This window comes from Cherax quadricarinatus, chromosome 21, assembly GCF_038502225.1.
Source record: "Cherax quadricarinatus isolate ZL_2023a chromosome 21, ASM3850222v1, whole genome shotgun sequence".
In the NCBI taxonomy this organism is placed as follows: Eukaryota; Metazoa; Arthropoda; class Malacostraca; order Decapoda; family Parastacidae; genus Cherax; species Cherax quadricarinatus.
In genome coordinates this window covers 9,783,431-9,795,858 of record NC_091312.1, presented here as the reverse complement: position 1 = coordinate 9,795,858, position 12,428 = coordinate 9,783,431, and the positions used below count along the sequence as shown (strand labels likewise).

The following is a 12,428-nucleotide window of genomic DNA, read 5'->3' as shown; positions in this document are numbered from 1 at the left end:
GACCATTAAGACTAAAAATATTTTAAGATATGTAATGAGTGTACACTAAATGCATTTTATTGCTCTAGGGATCTTTAAATGTCGAAAGATAGTACCTGTCCTAGGTAGTAGGTTGGAAGACAGCAACCGCCCAGAGAGGTACTACCGTCCTGCCAAGTGAGTGTAAAGCGAAAGTCTGTAATTGTTTTACATGATGGTAGGATTGCTGGTGTCCTTTTTTCTGTCTCATAAACATGCAAGATTTCAGGTACGTCTTGTAACTTCTACTTAGGCTTAGGTCACACTACGCATACATGTACAAGCATATATTTATATATGTACACACCCTTCTGGGTTTTCTGCTATTTTGTTTCTAGTTCTTGTTCTTGTTTAATTCCTCTTATCTCCATGGGGAAGTGGAACAGAATTCTTCCTCCGTAAGCCATGCGTGTTGTAAGAGGCGACTAAAATGCCGGGAGCAAGGTGTTAGTAACCCCTTCTCCTGTATAAATTACTAAATTTAAAAAAGAGAAACTTTTGTTTTTCTTTTTGGGCCACCCTGCCTCGGTGGGATACAGCCGGTTTGTTGAAAAAAAAAAAACTGGTACATGAGCAACTCACTCAGTGATTTTTTGCGAGTGAACATGGCAGATGTTTGTGGCACTGTGCGTACAAATCGTAAGCGTATCCCCAGGTTTGACGTTGGCACTCATAGAGGTGAGGTGCAGGCGTTTTCTGCCAATGACATCATGGCATTTCGGTGGCATGACAAACGAGATGTCGCACTGTTGTCATCAGTTCACCTAACGAAATGACAAACACTGGCAGGCAGAATAGAGAGACCAATGAACCCATTCTAAAACCTGCAGCTGTGATTGATTACACCTTCAATATGTGTTTAGTGGACAAATGTGACATGCAGATTGGGTTTGCTGATTGTGTTCACAAGAGTTATAAGTGGTACATAAAACTCTTTTTTCAATCTTCTGGACATTTCCATGCTCAATGCTTATAATATGTATAAGATGAGGACCAGAAACAAGCCACCATATGGCAAATTTTGTTTGTCTGTCATCAGACAAATAGTATTCAAGTACCAAGGAACAACACCTGCAATAGAAAACTGCCCACTAAATTATCAACAACTACCTTCTCATCTGAAGCATGGTGATCATTTCCTAATACAACTGCCTGCTACTGCTTTCAAGAAAAAGGCTCAGAAGAGATGTTACGTCTGTTCATATACAAAAAGATGCCCACAACAACGCAGAGACACTCGTTTTATGTGTGAGGAGTGTAAAACACCACTGTGCACAACACCATGTTTCAAAGAGTTCCACAGGCTGCAGAACTTCTAGAAACATGTCCTGTGACTGTATGTGTATATAATATATAGAAAAATAGTAATAAATAACATTTTACATGTATATCGTTTGTTTGTGTAAAGTTTTGTAAACACTATAGTGACAACAGTGTTTTTGCAGTTATTGTGTAGTAAATAAAGATAAAAAACTTACAAAATAGTGCTCATATTGGTCTCACAGGCCATAAAAGTTACTTGAAAAAAAATTTAAAAATAATAGAAAAAAGTAGAAAAAAGTAAATAAAAAAATACCGGGTGACCGGCAGTCGGCAATGATGCCACATGCGGCTCATTTTCTTTCAACTTTACACCTCCATATCTCGGTAAGTATTAATGGCAAAAAAAAATTTTTTAGCCTATAATGTTTAGAAAAAAAAAACTATCTTTTCAAAAGAATTTTTTTTTTTTTTTTTTTTTTCTTTCTCAACCCTGAGAACAAGTCTGGGAGAGGGCCTGTTGACCCTGAAAGGGTTAAACAACCATGGTGACATTACACATCCCTGTCTGAGACCTACTTTTCCTGGGAAGTAATTTCCCTCTCCTCCACACACTTAACTTGAGCTTCATTATCCTCATAAAAACTTTTTACAGAATTTAGTAACTTACTACCTATTCCATGCACTTGCAACATATGCCACATTGCTCCTCTATCCACTATCATATGCCTTTTCTAAATCTATAAATGCAATGAAAACTTCCCTACTTCTGTCTAAATACTGTTCACATATATGCTTCAATGTAAACACTTAATCTACACATCCCCTCCCTATTCTAAATCCTCCTTGTTCATCTGCATTCCCCTATAATTTTTACAGTCTCTTTTGTCCCCCTTCCTTTTATATAAAGGGACTATACATGCTCTCCACCAATCCCTAGGTACCTTCCCCTCTTTCATACATTTATTCAACAAAAGTACCAACCACTCCAACACTATATCCCCCTCCCCCTGCTTTCAACTTTTCTGTCATGATCCCGTCAGTTCCAGCTGCTTTACCCCCTTTCATTCTACGTAATGCCTCATGAACCTCCCCCACACTCACATCCTGCTCTTCTTCACTCCTAAAAGATGTTATACCTCCCTGGCCAGTGCATGAAATTACTCCCTTTCTCAAAATATTCCCACCATCTACCCAATACCTCCAACTCCCTATCTACTAACACCCCGACTAAGTTTTTATTTGACATATCCATTTGTTCCCTAGGGTTTCTTAACCTGTTTATCTCACTCCAAATTTTTTTCTTATTCTCAGCAAAATTTGTTGACAGTGCCTCTCCCACTCTGTTATTTGCTCTTCTTTTCCCCTCTCTTAACACTCTCTTCACCTTTCATTTACTCTCCATATGCTGTGCCCTTCTTATATCACTTCTGCTTTGTAAAAACCTCTCATAAGCAACCTTTTTTCTCTTTTATCGCATCCTTTACCTCATCATTCCACCAATCACTCCTCTTTCCTCCTGCACCCACCCTTCTATAACCACAAACTTTTGTCCAACATTCTAACACTGCATTTTTAAAACTATTCCACCTCTCTTCAACCCCCCCACTACCCATACTTGCACTAGCCCACCTTTCTGCCAGTAGTTGCTTATATCTCACCCTACCTTCCTCTTCCCTTAGTTTATAAACTTTCACCTTTCTGTCTTTCTTTTTCTTTCTTTGTTGGGTTTATCAGGGCCACTGACACCATAAGCCGTATCGAGCTCGGTTTCTTGATGGCACAATAAAAAATTGTTGCCCAAGGCTGGGCGATGAGAGAAAAGGAACAAAAGTTCCTTTGTAAATAGAAATAGAAACTTGAGGTTTCCAATTAGATCTGGTGGACCCCCTTTCCAAGCCCCACCAGAGAGGAACACCCACACTCCCACCTGAGTTCAGTAACCGGCTTCCCAACAAAGACCGTTAAAGAATTTTCCGCAGAACGGGAAAAGGAGCTGGCTAAAGTAAGCCGATGAACAGGTGCCCCTCCTGTAGAGTGCCCGGCAGGCAAAATAGATGAGGACAAGCATCCCAGAGAGAATGGGGGAAATTTGTCACTGATACTCAGGCGAGAGAGAGAAGTCGACACCCGACGAAGGCTGGCGCAGCAGCCCCTTTCACCTCTTTCTTATTTGCTGTTGGCATATTCCTTTTGCCCCATCTACCTCTTACTCTAACTGCAACTGCAACTAAATAATGATCCGATATATGTGTACCTATACCCAAATAAACTGTCACACTGTGCTGGCATGCAGGTACACATTAAAATCAATAAGAGTGTCTCACTAGTGTTGAAGACACAATAAAATAATAAATAGTCGCTCCAGGGCTCTTTAGCCCCTTGAGGGTCCGTGCCATATTTCTACGGCTTTGAAGCCAGGGTCAGTGCCATAGTACTATGTCATAAGCTCAGCTCACTCAGATAAGATGTGAATGGTAAATTTGGGCTTAGATATAAGAGAATGGGTATGTGTGGTAAGTGTGCACCATATAAAAAAATCCTGCAGCACACAGTGCATAATGAGAAAAATAAATCTGTGACTGTGTTTTTGGATTAAAACATCAATTTCGCAGTGTATTTTCATATGGTTTTTATGGTTGTATTCACAGTTTCTTAGTCTCATTTGATAGAATGGAAGACATATTACAGAAATAGAGATGATTTTATTTGGTTTTAGGAATGAAAATAGCTTGAAATTAAGCTCAGAGTAACAGAAATGTTCAATTTTTACCAATGTTCAGGAGTGAACAAATTACATCACGTGTCCAATACACATCAACTGGTGGGTCTAATGTGCATTCATGAAAGTACTGATATTATATATACAGTTATTGCATAACAGTAAATCTTCTATTTTTTGGTGTGATTAGAAATTCTGTGTGAGAATAAAGAATCAAAATAAGAAGAACATAAGAACATAAGAACGAAGGAACACTGCAGAAGGCCTACTGGTCCATGCGAGGCAGGTCCAAGTCTCCTACCGGCTTAAGCCAATGCACCCAACCTAGTCAGGTCAGGTCACATTGACTTAAGGGAGGAACACGGCAACCGACCTGGTAGCACAAGCTATCAGGTCTAACTCACACCCACCCACATCCACTCATGTATTTATCCAACCTATTTTTAAAGCTACACAACGTTCTGGCCTCTATAACGGTACTTGGGAGTTTGTTCCACTCATCCACAACTCTATTACCAAACCAGTACTTTCCTATATCCTTCCTGAATCTGAATTTTTCCAACTTAAAACCATTGCTGCGAGTCCTGTCTAGGCTAGATATTTTCAGCACACTATTTACATCCCCTTTATTTATTCCTGTCTTCCATTTATACACCTCAATCATATCCCCCCTAATTCTACGTCTTTCTAGAGAGTGCAGATTCAGGGCCCTTAGTCTATCCTCATAGGGAAGGTTTCTGATACATGGGATCAACTTTGTCATCCTCCTTTGTACATTTTCCAGAGAATTTATATCCATTCTGTAATAAGGTGACCAAAACTGTGCAGCATAATCTAAATGAGGCCTAACCAAGGATGTATAGAGTTGAAGAACAACCTGAGGACTCCTATTATTTATGCTTCTTGATATGAAGCCAAGGATTCTATTAGCTTTATTGCGAACACTTATGCACTGTTGTCTTGGTTTCAGATTACTGCTAACCAGAACTCCTAAATCTTTTTCGCAATCCGTAATATTAAGATCTACATTATTTAGTTTATATGTGGCATGGTTATTGTCCTGTCCAACATTTAGAACTTTGCATTTGTCTATATTAAACTGCATCTGCCACTTCTCCGACCACTGCATCAGTCTATTCAAATCTTCCTGGAGTGCTCGAATGTCCTCGTCAGAATGAATTCGACGGCCTATTTTGGTGTCATCGGCAAACTTGCCGATGTCGCTCTTTATGCCCTCATCTATGTCGTTTATGTAGATTGTGAACAGCAGGGGGCCCAACACTGACCCCTGTGGAACACCGCTCGTGACACTTCCCCACTCTGATTTCTCCCCATTTATGCAAACTCTCTGCTGCCTATTTGTCAACCATGCCTCTATCCAGGAAAAAATTTCTCCTCCTATTCCATGTGCTTTAATTTTCCTCAATAGTCTCTGATGTGGGACCCTGTCAAAAGCCTTACTGAAGTCCATATACACAATATCATATTCATTACCATGATCTACCTCCTCAAATACCTTAGTGAAAAAAGTTAATAAATTCGTAAGGCAGGAACGCCCCTTTGTAAAACCATGCTGAGATTCGTTGATTAATTTATGCTTTTCAAGGTGGCTACGAACTGCCTCGGCAATTATTGATTCCATAAATTTTCCCACTATGGAGGTTAGGCTTATTGGTCTATAGTTCGAAGCTAAGGACCTGTCACCTGTTTTGAAAATAGGTATCACATTTGCCATTTTCCACTTATCTGGCACCATGCCAGTTTGTAGTGATATGTTGAAAAGATTAGCCAAAGGTGTGCTAAGCTCCTCTTTACATTCCTTTAGAACCCTTGCATACAGTTCATCAGGGCCTGGGGATTTGTTAGGTTTTAATTTATCTATTTGCCTAAGGACCATGTCACTTGTGACCCTAATAGTACACAGTTTATTATCGTCCTGTTCTACATAATTTATCATTACTGGAATATCGCTGGTATCCTCCTGTGTAAAAACTGAGAGGAAGTATGTGTTAAAAATTCTACACATTTCCTTATCACTGTCAGTGAATGTCATGGAATGTGTGTCTGTGTGTCTACTTGTGTGTCTGTCTTTGTCTACCTGTGTGTCTGTCTTTCTGTCTACCTGTGTGTGTGTCTTTCTGTCTACCTGTGTGTCTGTCTTTCTGTCTACCTGTGTGTCTGTCTTTCTGTCTACCTGTGTGTCTGTCTTTCTGTCTACCTGTGTGTCTGTCTTTGTCTACCTGTGTGTCTGTCTTTATGTGTACCTGTGTCTGTCTTTGTCTACCTGTGTGTGTCTTTCTGTCTACCTGTGTGTCTTTCTGTCTACCTGTGTCTGTCTTTCTGTCTACCTGTGTGTCTCTCTGTCTACCTGTATATATAATGTTTCTGTGTTAATTAAATTGTTTATTATGTCATATTAGATGAAGTGTGATAGATAAATAAATGGCTTTTCAATTAATTTAAATGAGGAAAATTAATTTGATATATGAGTAAATTGAGTTATGAGCTAGCTTCTGGAATGAATTAAACTTGTAAGTCAAGGTTCCACTGTATTTTGAAATTTGTGTGAAATTGGCCAAATTACCACTTACTGATCACTTTATTTCGTAGTTGAAATAGTTGATTGGGCAGTTTCTTGTGCTCAGTCGATAAAATAGAAGGCATACTAGTGAAATAGCTAAGAATTTGGTCAACTGGAACAATGTAATTGACCTAAAATACAAGTCAAATTGGCCAAAATCGCTGATACGTAAATATTGCCGACTCAGCAAAATTCATGAAAGAATAATTTCATCAGTTTTCCATCAAATTTTATGCTTTTTGTTTTATTACCTTCAGAAAAAGATTCTCTACCATTTCATAAGGAAAAATAACCTTTTTTTTTTTTTTTTGACCCTGTGGACACTTCAGATTGGGGGTCTGGACCCTCAAGGGGTTAAATGTCATATGTTATTATAGACAGTTTCATTAATCCATCTATGAGAAACTGTGTACAGTATAGTATTACTGGGAGTAACTGTAGAAAAATATTCTTTTCGTATGCCTCCACTCACAGCATCTTTCGCTCTACAAATAATGTGCTGCTTGAGAATGGGAGTGTTGCTGTTATTTCTTCTACTGCACCAACATGAAGGCAACTTGTACACAATGTAAAGTGTTTGTATTATGGATAAAAAGCTTCAAAAATGCATGCATAATATGAAACGAACGCACATCAACAGAAAGTAGACCGGTGTTATGTTTTCATCTGACCACCTACCACCCATTCACTCTGTTTACATTCTCCACATCTCTCTTGTTCTCTCATTTATGAGGGTATTTAAGAGTAGTTGTGATAAAAAGAGGAGTCGTAAGCCTCTTACTTTAAATACCAAGTTAGGAATGATTAAACTCAGTGAACAAGGTACGTCGATGGCAGTGAGCATAATAATATTACCAAGTTAGGAATGATTAAACTCAGCAAACAAGGTATGTCAAAGGCAATGAGCATAATAATAATAATAACAGAGGATGGAGCAAAATAGGAAGGCTTGGAGGGTGTATAAATTGTAGTGGAGGGGAGGAGGGGTAGGGGCCATCCTAGAAAAGGATGGAGAGAGGGGGTAAAAGAGGTTTTGTGTTCAAAGGGGCTTGGACATACAGCAGGTATGTATGAGCGTGTTAGATAATAGTGAATGGAAATGAATAGTTTTGGGGACACGACAAGTTGTTGGAGTGTGAGTAGGGTAATATTTTGTGAAGGGAGTCAGGAAAACCGGACTTGAGTCCTGGTGGTGGGGTTTGAGATATTGGCTGTTTGGAGTAATATCTGAACTGTCATATCTGGGCACCTCTGCAAAGGCAGGATTGTGTGTGAATGATGGTGAAAGTGTTGAATGATGGGGAAAGTGTTTCTTTTTGGATCACCCTGCCTCAATGGAAGATGGCTGAAAGGTTGAGAGAAAAAAAATGACATCTAAAATGTAAAATTTAATGGAAAACTTGAAGAATTGTGCAGACATGGAGTTGGTGGTCTAGACAATTTTGCCCACTTTGAATCCTGTTTTAAGCCTATTTCAGTACTCAGTTCAACCAATCCCTAGCTATTATGCAAGTATGCATTCCAGTCTATCAATTGAGCACAAGAAACAGACCATTCAACTATCAGAACAACTTTATTATAATGTGCACAGAAGTTGGTAATATGGTCAGTTTTACCCAAAATTGAAAAAAATTTAATTCAAGAACAGTCCAGAATGTATACTAGAATTCCAACCAATAGAGCAACCTTCCCTCTGTTCATTAATCCTTAAACTGTTGGTCCCATAATATTACGTCTTACAAGCCAGTGTTGGTCCCGTAATACTACACCAAAATTCTAGGAGCTTCAGATCTGGTGGGAGGAAGATGGTAGGCCTACATGTGAGAGAATAGGTCTGTGTGCTCAGTGTGTGCTCTATGATATAAATCTGGGAGGCCACAGTTCATTGTGGGAATGCCAATTCAGTACGCCTGGTTTACCATGCCTAGCGGTAAGGAATATCTCACTCCCCAGTGAATTTGGGGCTCTTCTCTTCCCAAGTGATAGTTCTAACACAGATGGAAGTGTCAGTGAAGATGAATTTCATGGTTTTGAGGAGTTTGTGACCGAAAGTAATGATAAGGGAAGACAGCGTGGGTGGTAGGGAGGGCAGCATGGGTGATGGGAAAGGCAGCGTGGATGATGGGGAAGACAGGATGGATGGTGGGGAAAGCAGCATGGGTAATGGGGAAGGCAGCATGGGTGATGGGGAAGGCAGCATGGATGGTGGGGAAGATGGTGTGGGTGGGGAATACAGCATGGGTGGTGGGGAAGGCAGCGTGGGTGATGGGGAAGGCAGTGTGGGTGATGGGGAAGGCAGTGTGGATGGTGGGGAAAACAGTGTGGGTGGTTGGGAAGACGGCATGTAAGTAAGCTTATTCAGGTATACACGAATACAGTTACATAGATTATAATTATGATACATAGCAGCATGTGTAGAGAGCCTAGGATAACCCAGAAAAAGTCAAAATGATTTACTTCCAGCATGGGTGGTGGGGAAAACAGTGTGGGTAGTGGGGAAGGCAGCATGGGTGGTGGGGAAGATGGTGTGGGTGGAGAAGGCAGCATGGGTTTGTGTAAACAAGTTTACAATATTTGTGCAATTATTGTGTTGCATACAAGTGGATATATATAGTACATTATGCATTATATTGGTCTCACGGGCCACAAAAATTGCTTGAAAAAATTAAATATTAGAAAAGGAAAGAAAAAATAGAATAAAAGTAAAAATAATATTACTGAGTGAGCGGCAGTCGCCAATGTTGCCATAAGCAGTTCACTTTCTGTCAACTTCACGCCTCTATATCTCGGCAAATACTGATCGCAAACTTTTTCTTTTCTTTTATAACGCTCAGAAAATTATTCTTAAGATATTGGTAAGAAAAAATATATATATATATATATATATATATATATATATATATATATATATATATATATATATATATATATATATATATATATATATATATATATACATGTATATATATATATATATATATATATATATATATATATATATATATATATATATATATATATATATATATATAAAATGTCACCATGGTTATTTAATATATTTATAGATGGGGTTGTAAAAGAAGTAAATGCTAGGGTGTTCGGGAGAGGGGTGGGATTAAATTATGGGGAATCAAATTCAAAATGGGAATTGACACAGTTACTTTTTGCTGATGATACTGTGCTTATGGGAGATTCTAAACAAAAATTGCAAAGGTTAGTGGATGAGTTTGAGAATGTGTGTAAAGGTAGAAAGTTGAAAGTGAACATAGAAAAGAGTAAGGTGATGAGGGTATCAAATGATTTAGATAAAGAAAAATTGGATATCAAATTGGGGAGGAGGAGTATGGAAGAAGTGAATGTTTTCAGATACTTGGGAGTTGACGTGTCGGCGGATGGATTTATGAAGGATGAGGTTAATCATAGAATTGATGAGGGAAAAAAGGTGAGTGGTGCGTTGAGGTATATGTGGAGTCAAAAAACGTTATCTATGGAGGCAAAGAAGGGAATGTATGAAAGTATAGTAGTACCAACACTCTTATATGGATGTGAAGCTTGGGTGGTAAATGCAGCAGCGAGGAGACGGTTGGAGGCAGTGGAGATGTCCTGTCTAAGGGCAATGTGTGGTGTAAATATTATGCAGAAAATTCAGAGTGTGGAAATTAGGAGAAGGTGTGGAGTTAATAAAGACATTAGTCAGAGGGCAGAAGAGGGGTTGTTGAGGTGGTTTGGTCATTTAGAGAGAATGGATCAAAGTAGAATGACATGGAAAGCATATAAATCTATAGGGGAAGGAAAGAGGGGTAGGGGTCGTCCTCGAAAGGGTTGGAAAGAGGGGGTAAAGGAGGTTTTGTGGGCGAGGGGCTTGGACTTCCAGCAAGCGTGCATGAGCGTGTTAGATAGGAGTGAATGGAGACGAATGATACTTGGGACCTGACGATCTGTTGGAGTGTGAGCAGGGTAATATTTAGTGAAGGGATTCAGGGAAACCGGTTATTTTCATATAGTCGGACTTGAGTCCTGGAAATGGGAAGTACAATGCCTGCACTTTAAAGGAGTGGTTTGGGATATTGGCAGTTTGGAGGGATATGTTGTGTATCTTTATACGTATATGCTTCTAATCTGTTGTATTCTGGGCACCTCTGCAAAAGCAGTGATAATGTGTGAGTGTGGTGAAAGTGTTGAATGATGATGAAAGTATTTTCTTTTTGGGGAATTTTTCTTTTTTGGGTCACCCTGCCTCGGTGGGAGACGACCGACTTGTTGAAAAAAAAAAAAATATATTTTAATATTTTTTGACACTGAGAGCAAGTTTGTGAGTAGGGCTCTCAACAGTGAAAGGGTTAATCATGTCCCCAGGCATGCCCCAAAAACTCTTTCACCATATTCACTCCAGTTCAGATGCTCCTCCAAACTGCAAATATCCTCACTCCTCCTTCAGAGGGCAGGCACTGGAGGTGGGAAGTACAATGCCTGCACTTGAAAGGAAGGTTTTGGGATATTGGTTGTTTGTAGTGACATCTAAACTGTCATATCTGGGCACCTCTGCAGACAGTGATTATGTGTGAATGATGGTGAAAGTGTTTTTTTCTTGTTTGGGTCACCCTGCCTAGGTGGGAGACGGCCAGCGTGTTGAAAAAAAAATATATGTATATTTATTTATAGAGTTAAGTTTCCTTCTGATACTTTTCTTTCTGCATTTCATAATAGCCAATAGATGTACAAAAAGAAGACCCATCTGTCTATGACATGCGCTTCCTCATACCACTGATGTTGTACTTAGCTGAAAAGAATATGCCAGAGATTGATTATGCTGAGTATGGTGCAGTAGCTATTGGCTTTATAGCAATGACCTCTCACCAGCGAGATGTTTGGGGTGCTGGTGCTGCTATACTGAGATGTATGGTAGAGAAAATGGAAAAATCTAGGTAATGAACATACTTGATTTTCCAAAATTCAGAAAAAGATAAAGTTGATAGGGTAGCTGCATGATATCATTTGAAATGTAAAATATTCTCTTGAATTTGAAGTGATTTTTTGTCTTACTATTATCAAGTGATTAATTTCATTCATGAGAAAATTACAGCAGATTTTTCTTAGCTGTAATTTAGTATTTCAATAGAGTATATATAGGATTTGTACTTGATTCTTATTTTGAATTACGTAATATTTAGCTAATTTTTGCAATTGCTGTATTTGATGTTGATAAACTAAATAGAATTATTTACTCAATATATTTTTTAAACCTCATAATTATCCATTTGTTCTAGCCACCAGCGACTAAAATTGCCATGGATGTGGTTGGTGGGTGTCGTCAGCTATGCGCTTGAAGGAAAACAGCGACGTCTTCCAGCTCTAACAACTCATTTCCTTATTCGTGCATCTCAGCTTCTCTCACAGCCGAGACATCCCATGTATCAGCCTGTCCTCAACTATCTCTTCCTCAAACCTGCTTTCAAACTGTACTATGTAAGTATTATTAAGGATCTCAAGTAGAAAGAATACATTATGGACTTAAACTGTTATATTTTGCGAGATATTACCAGTAGGGAAAAAGTTTTATATTTTGTTTTATAGTTTCTAAATGATGTTTTATATTTATATTGAATTGAAAATACACTGGCTATCAAACCATACCATGGGTGGGGTTTGAACCTGCGGTATGGTTTGTTTGTAATCGTGTCATTACGATTTTGTGAGTCAGGTACACTGGCTATGTTTCACTAAGGCAAAGTAACCCTAAGAGTTAAAATAACATTCACTATCATTCATTTCCTGACTGTCTTTTTAGAACTGTGTACTAAAATCACAGTTCAAATGATTCACTAAACCACAACATCCTGCCTTTCC

General features: G+C 38.8%; 1 protein-coding gene and 1 long non-coding RNA gene across 3 annotated transcripts in view; one reads left to right on the top strand and one right to left on the bottom strand.

Moving 5' to 3' along the window:
• LOC128689077 (nucleolar pre-ribosomal-associated protein 1) overlaps positions 1–12,428 on the top strand; it is a 144,739-nt gene that overhangs the window by 108,701 nt on the left and 23,610 nt on the right. For both annotated transcript variants that reach the window (XM_070087207.1, XM_070087208.1), the window contains 2 exons: positions 11,289–11,506; positions 11,849–12,047. In XM_070087207.1, coding sequence (XP_069943308.1) covers positions 11,289–11,506; positions 11,849–12,047 — 417 coding nt within the window. The remainder of the gene's footprint in view (positions 1–11,288; positions 11,507–11,848; positions 12,048–12,428) is intronic.
• Positions 1–12,428, bottom strand: part of LOC128689078 (uncharacterized) — a 100,099-nt gene that overhangs the window by 69,070 nt on the left and 18,601 nt on the right. The window lies entirely within an intron of this gene.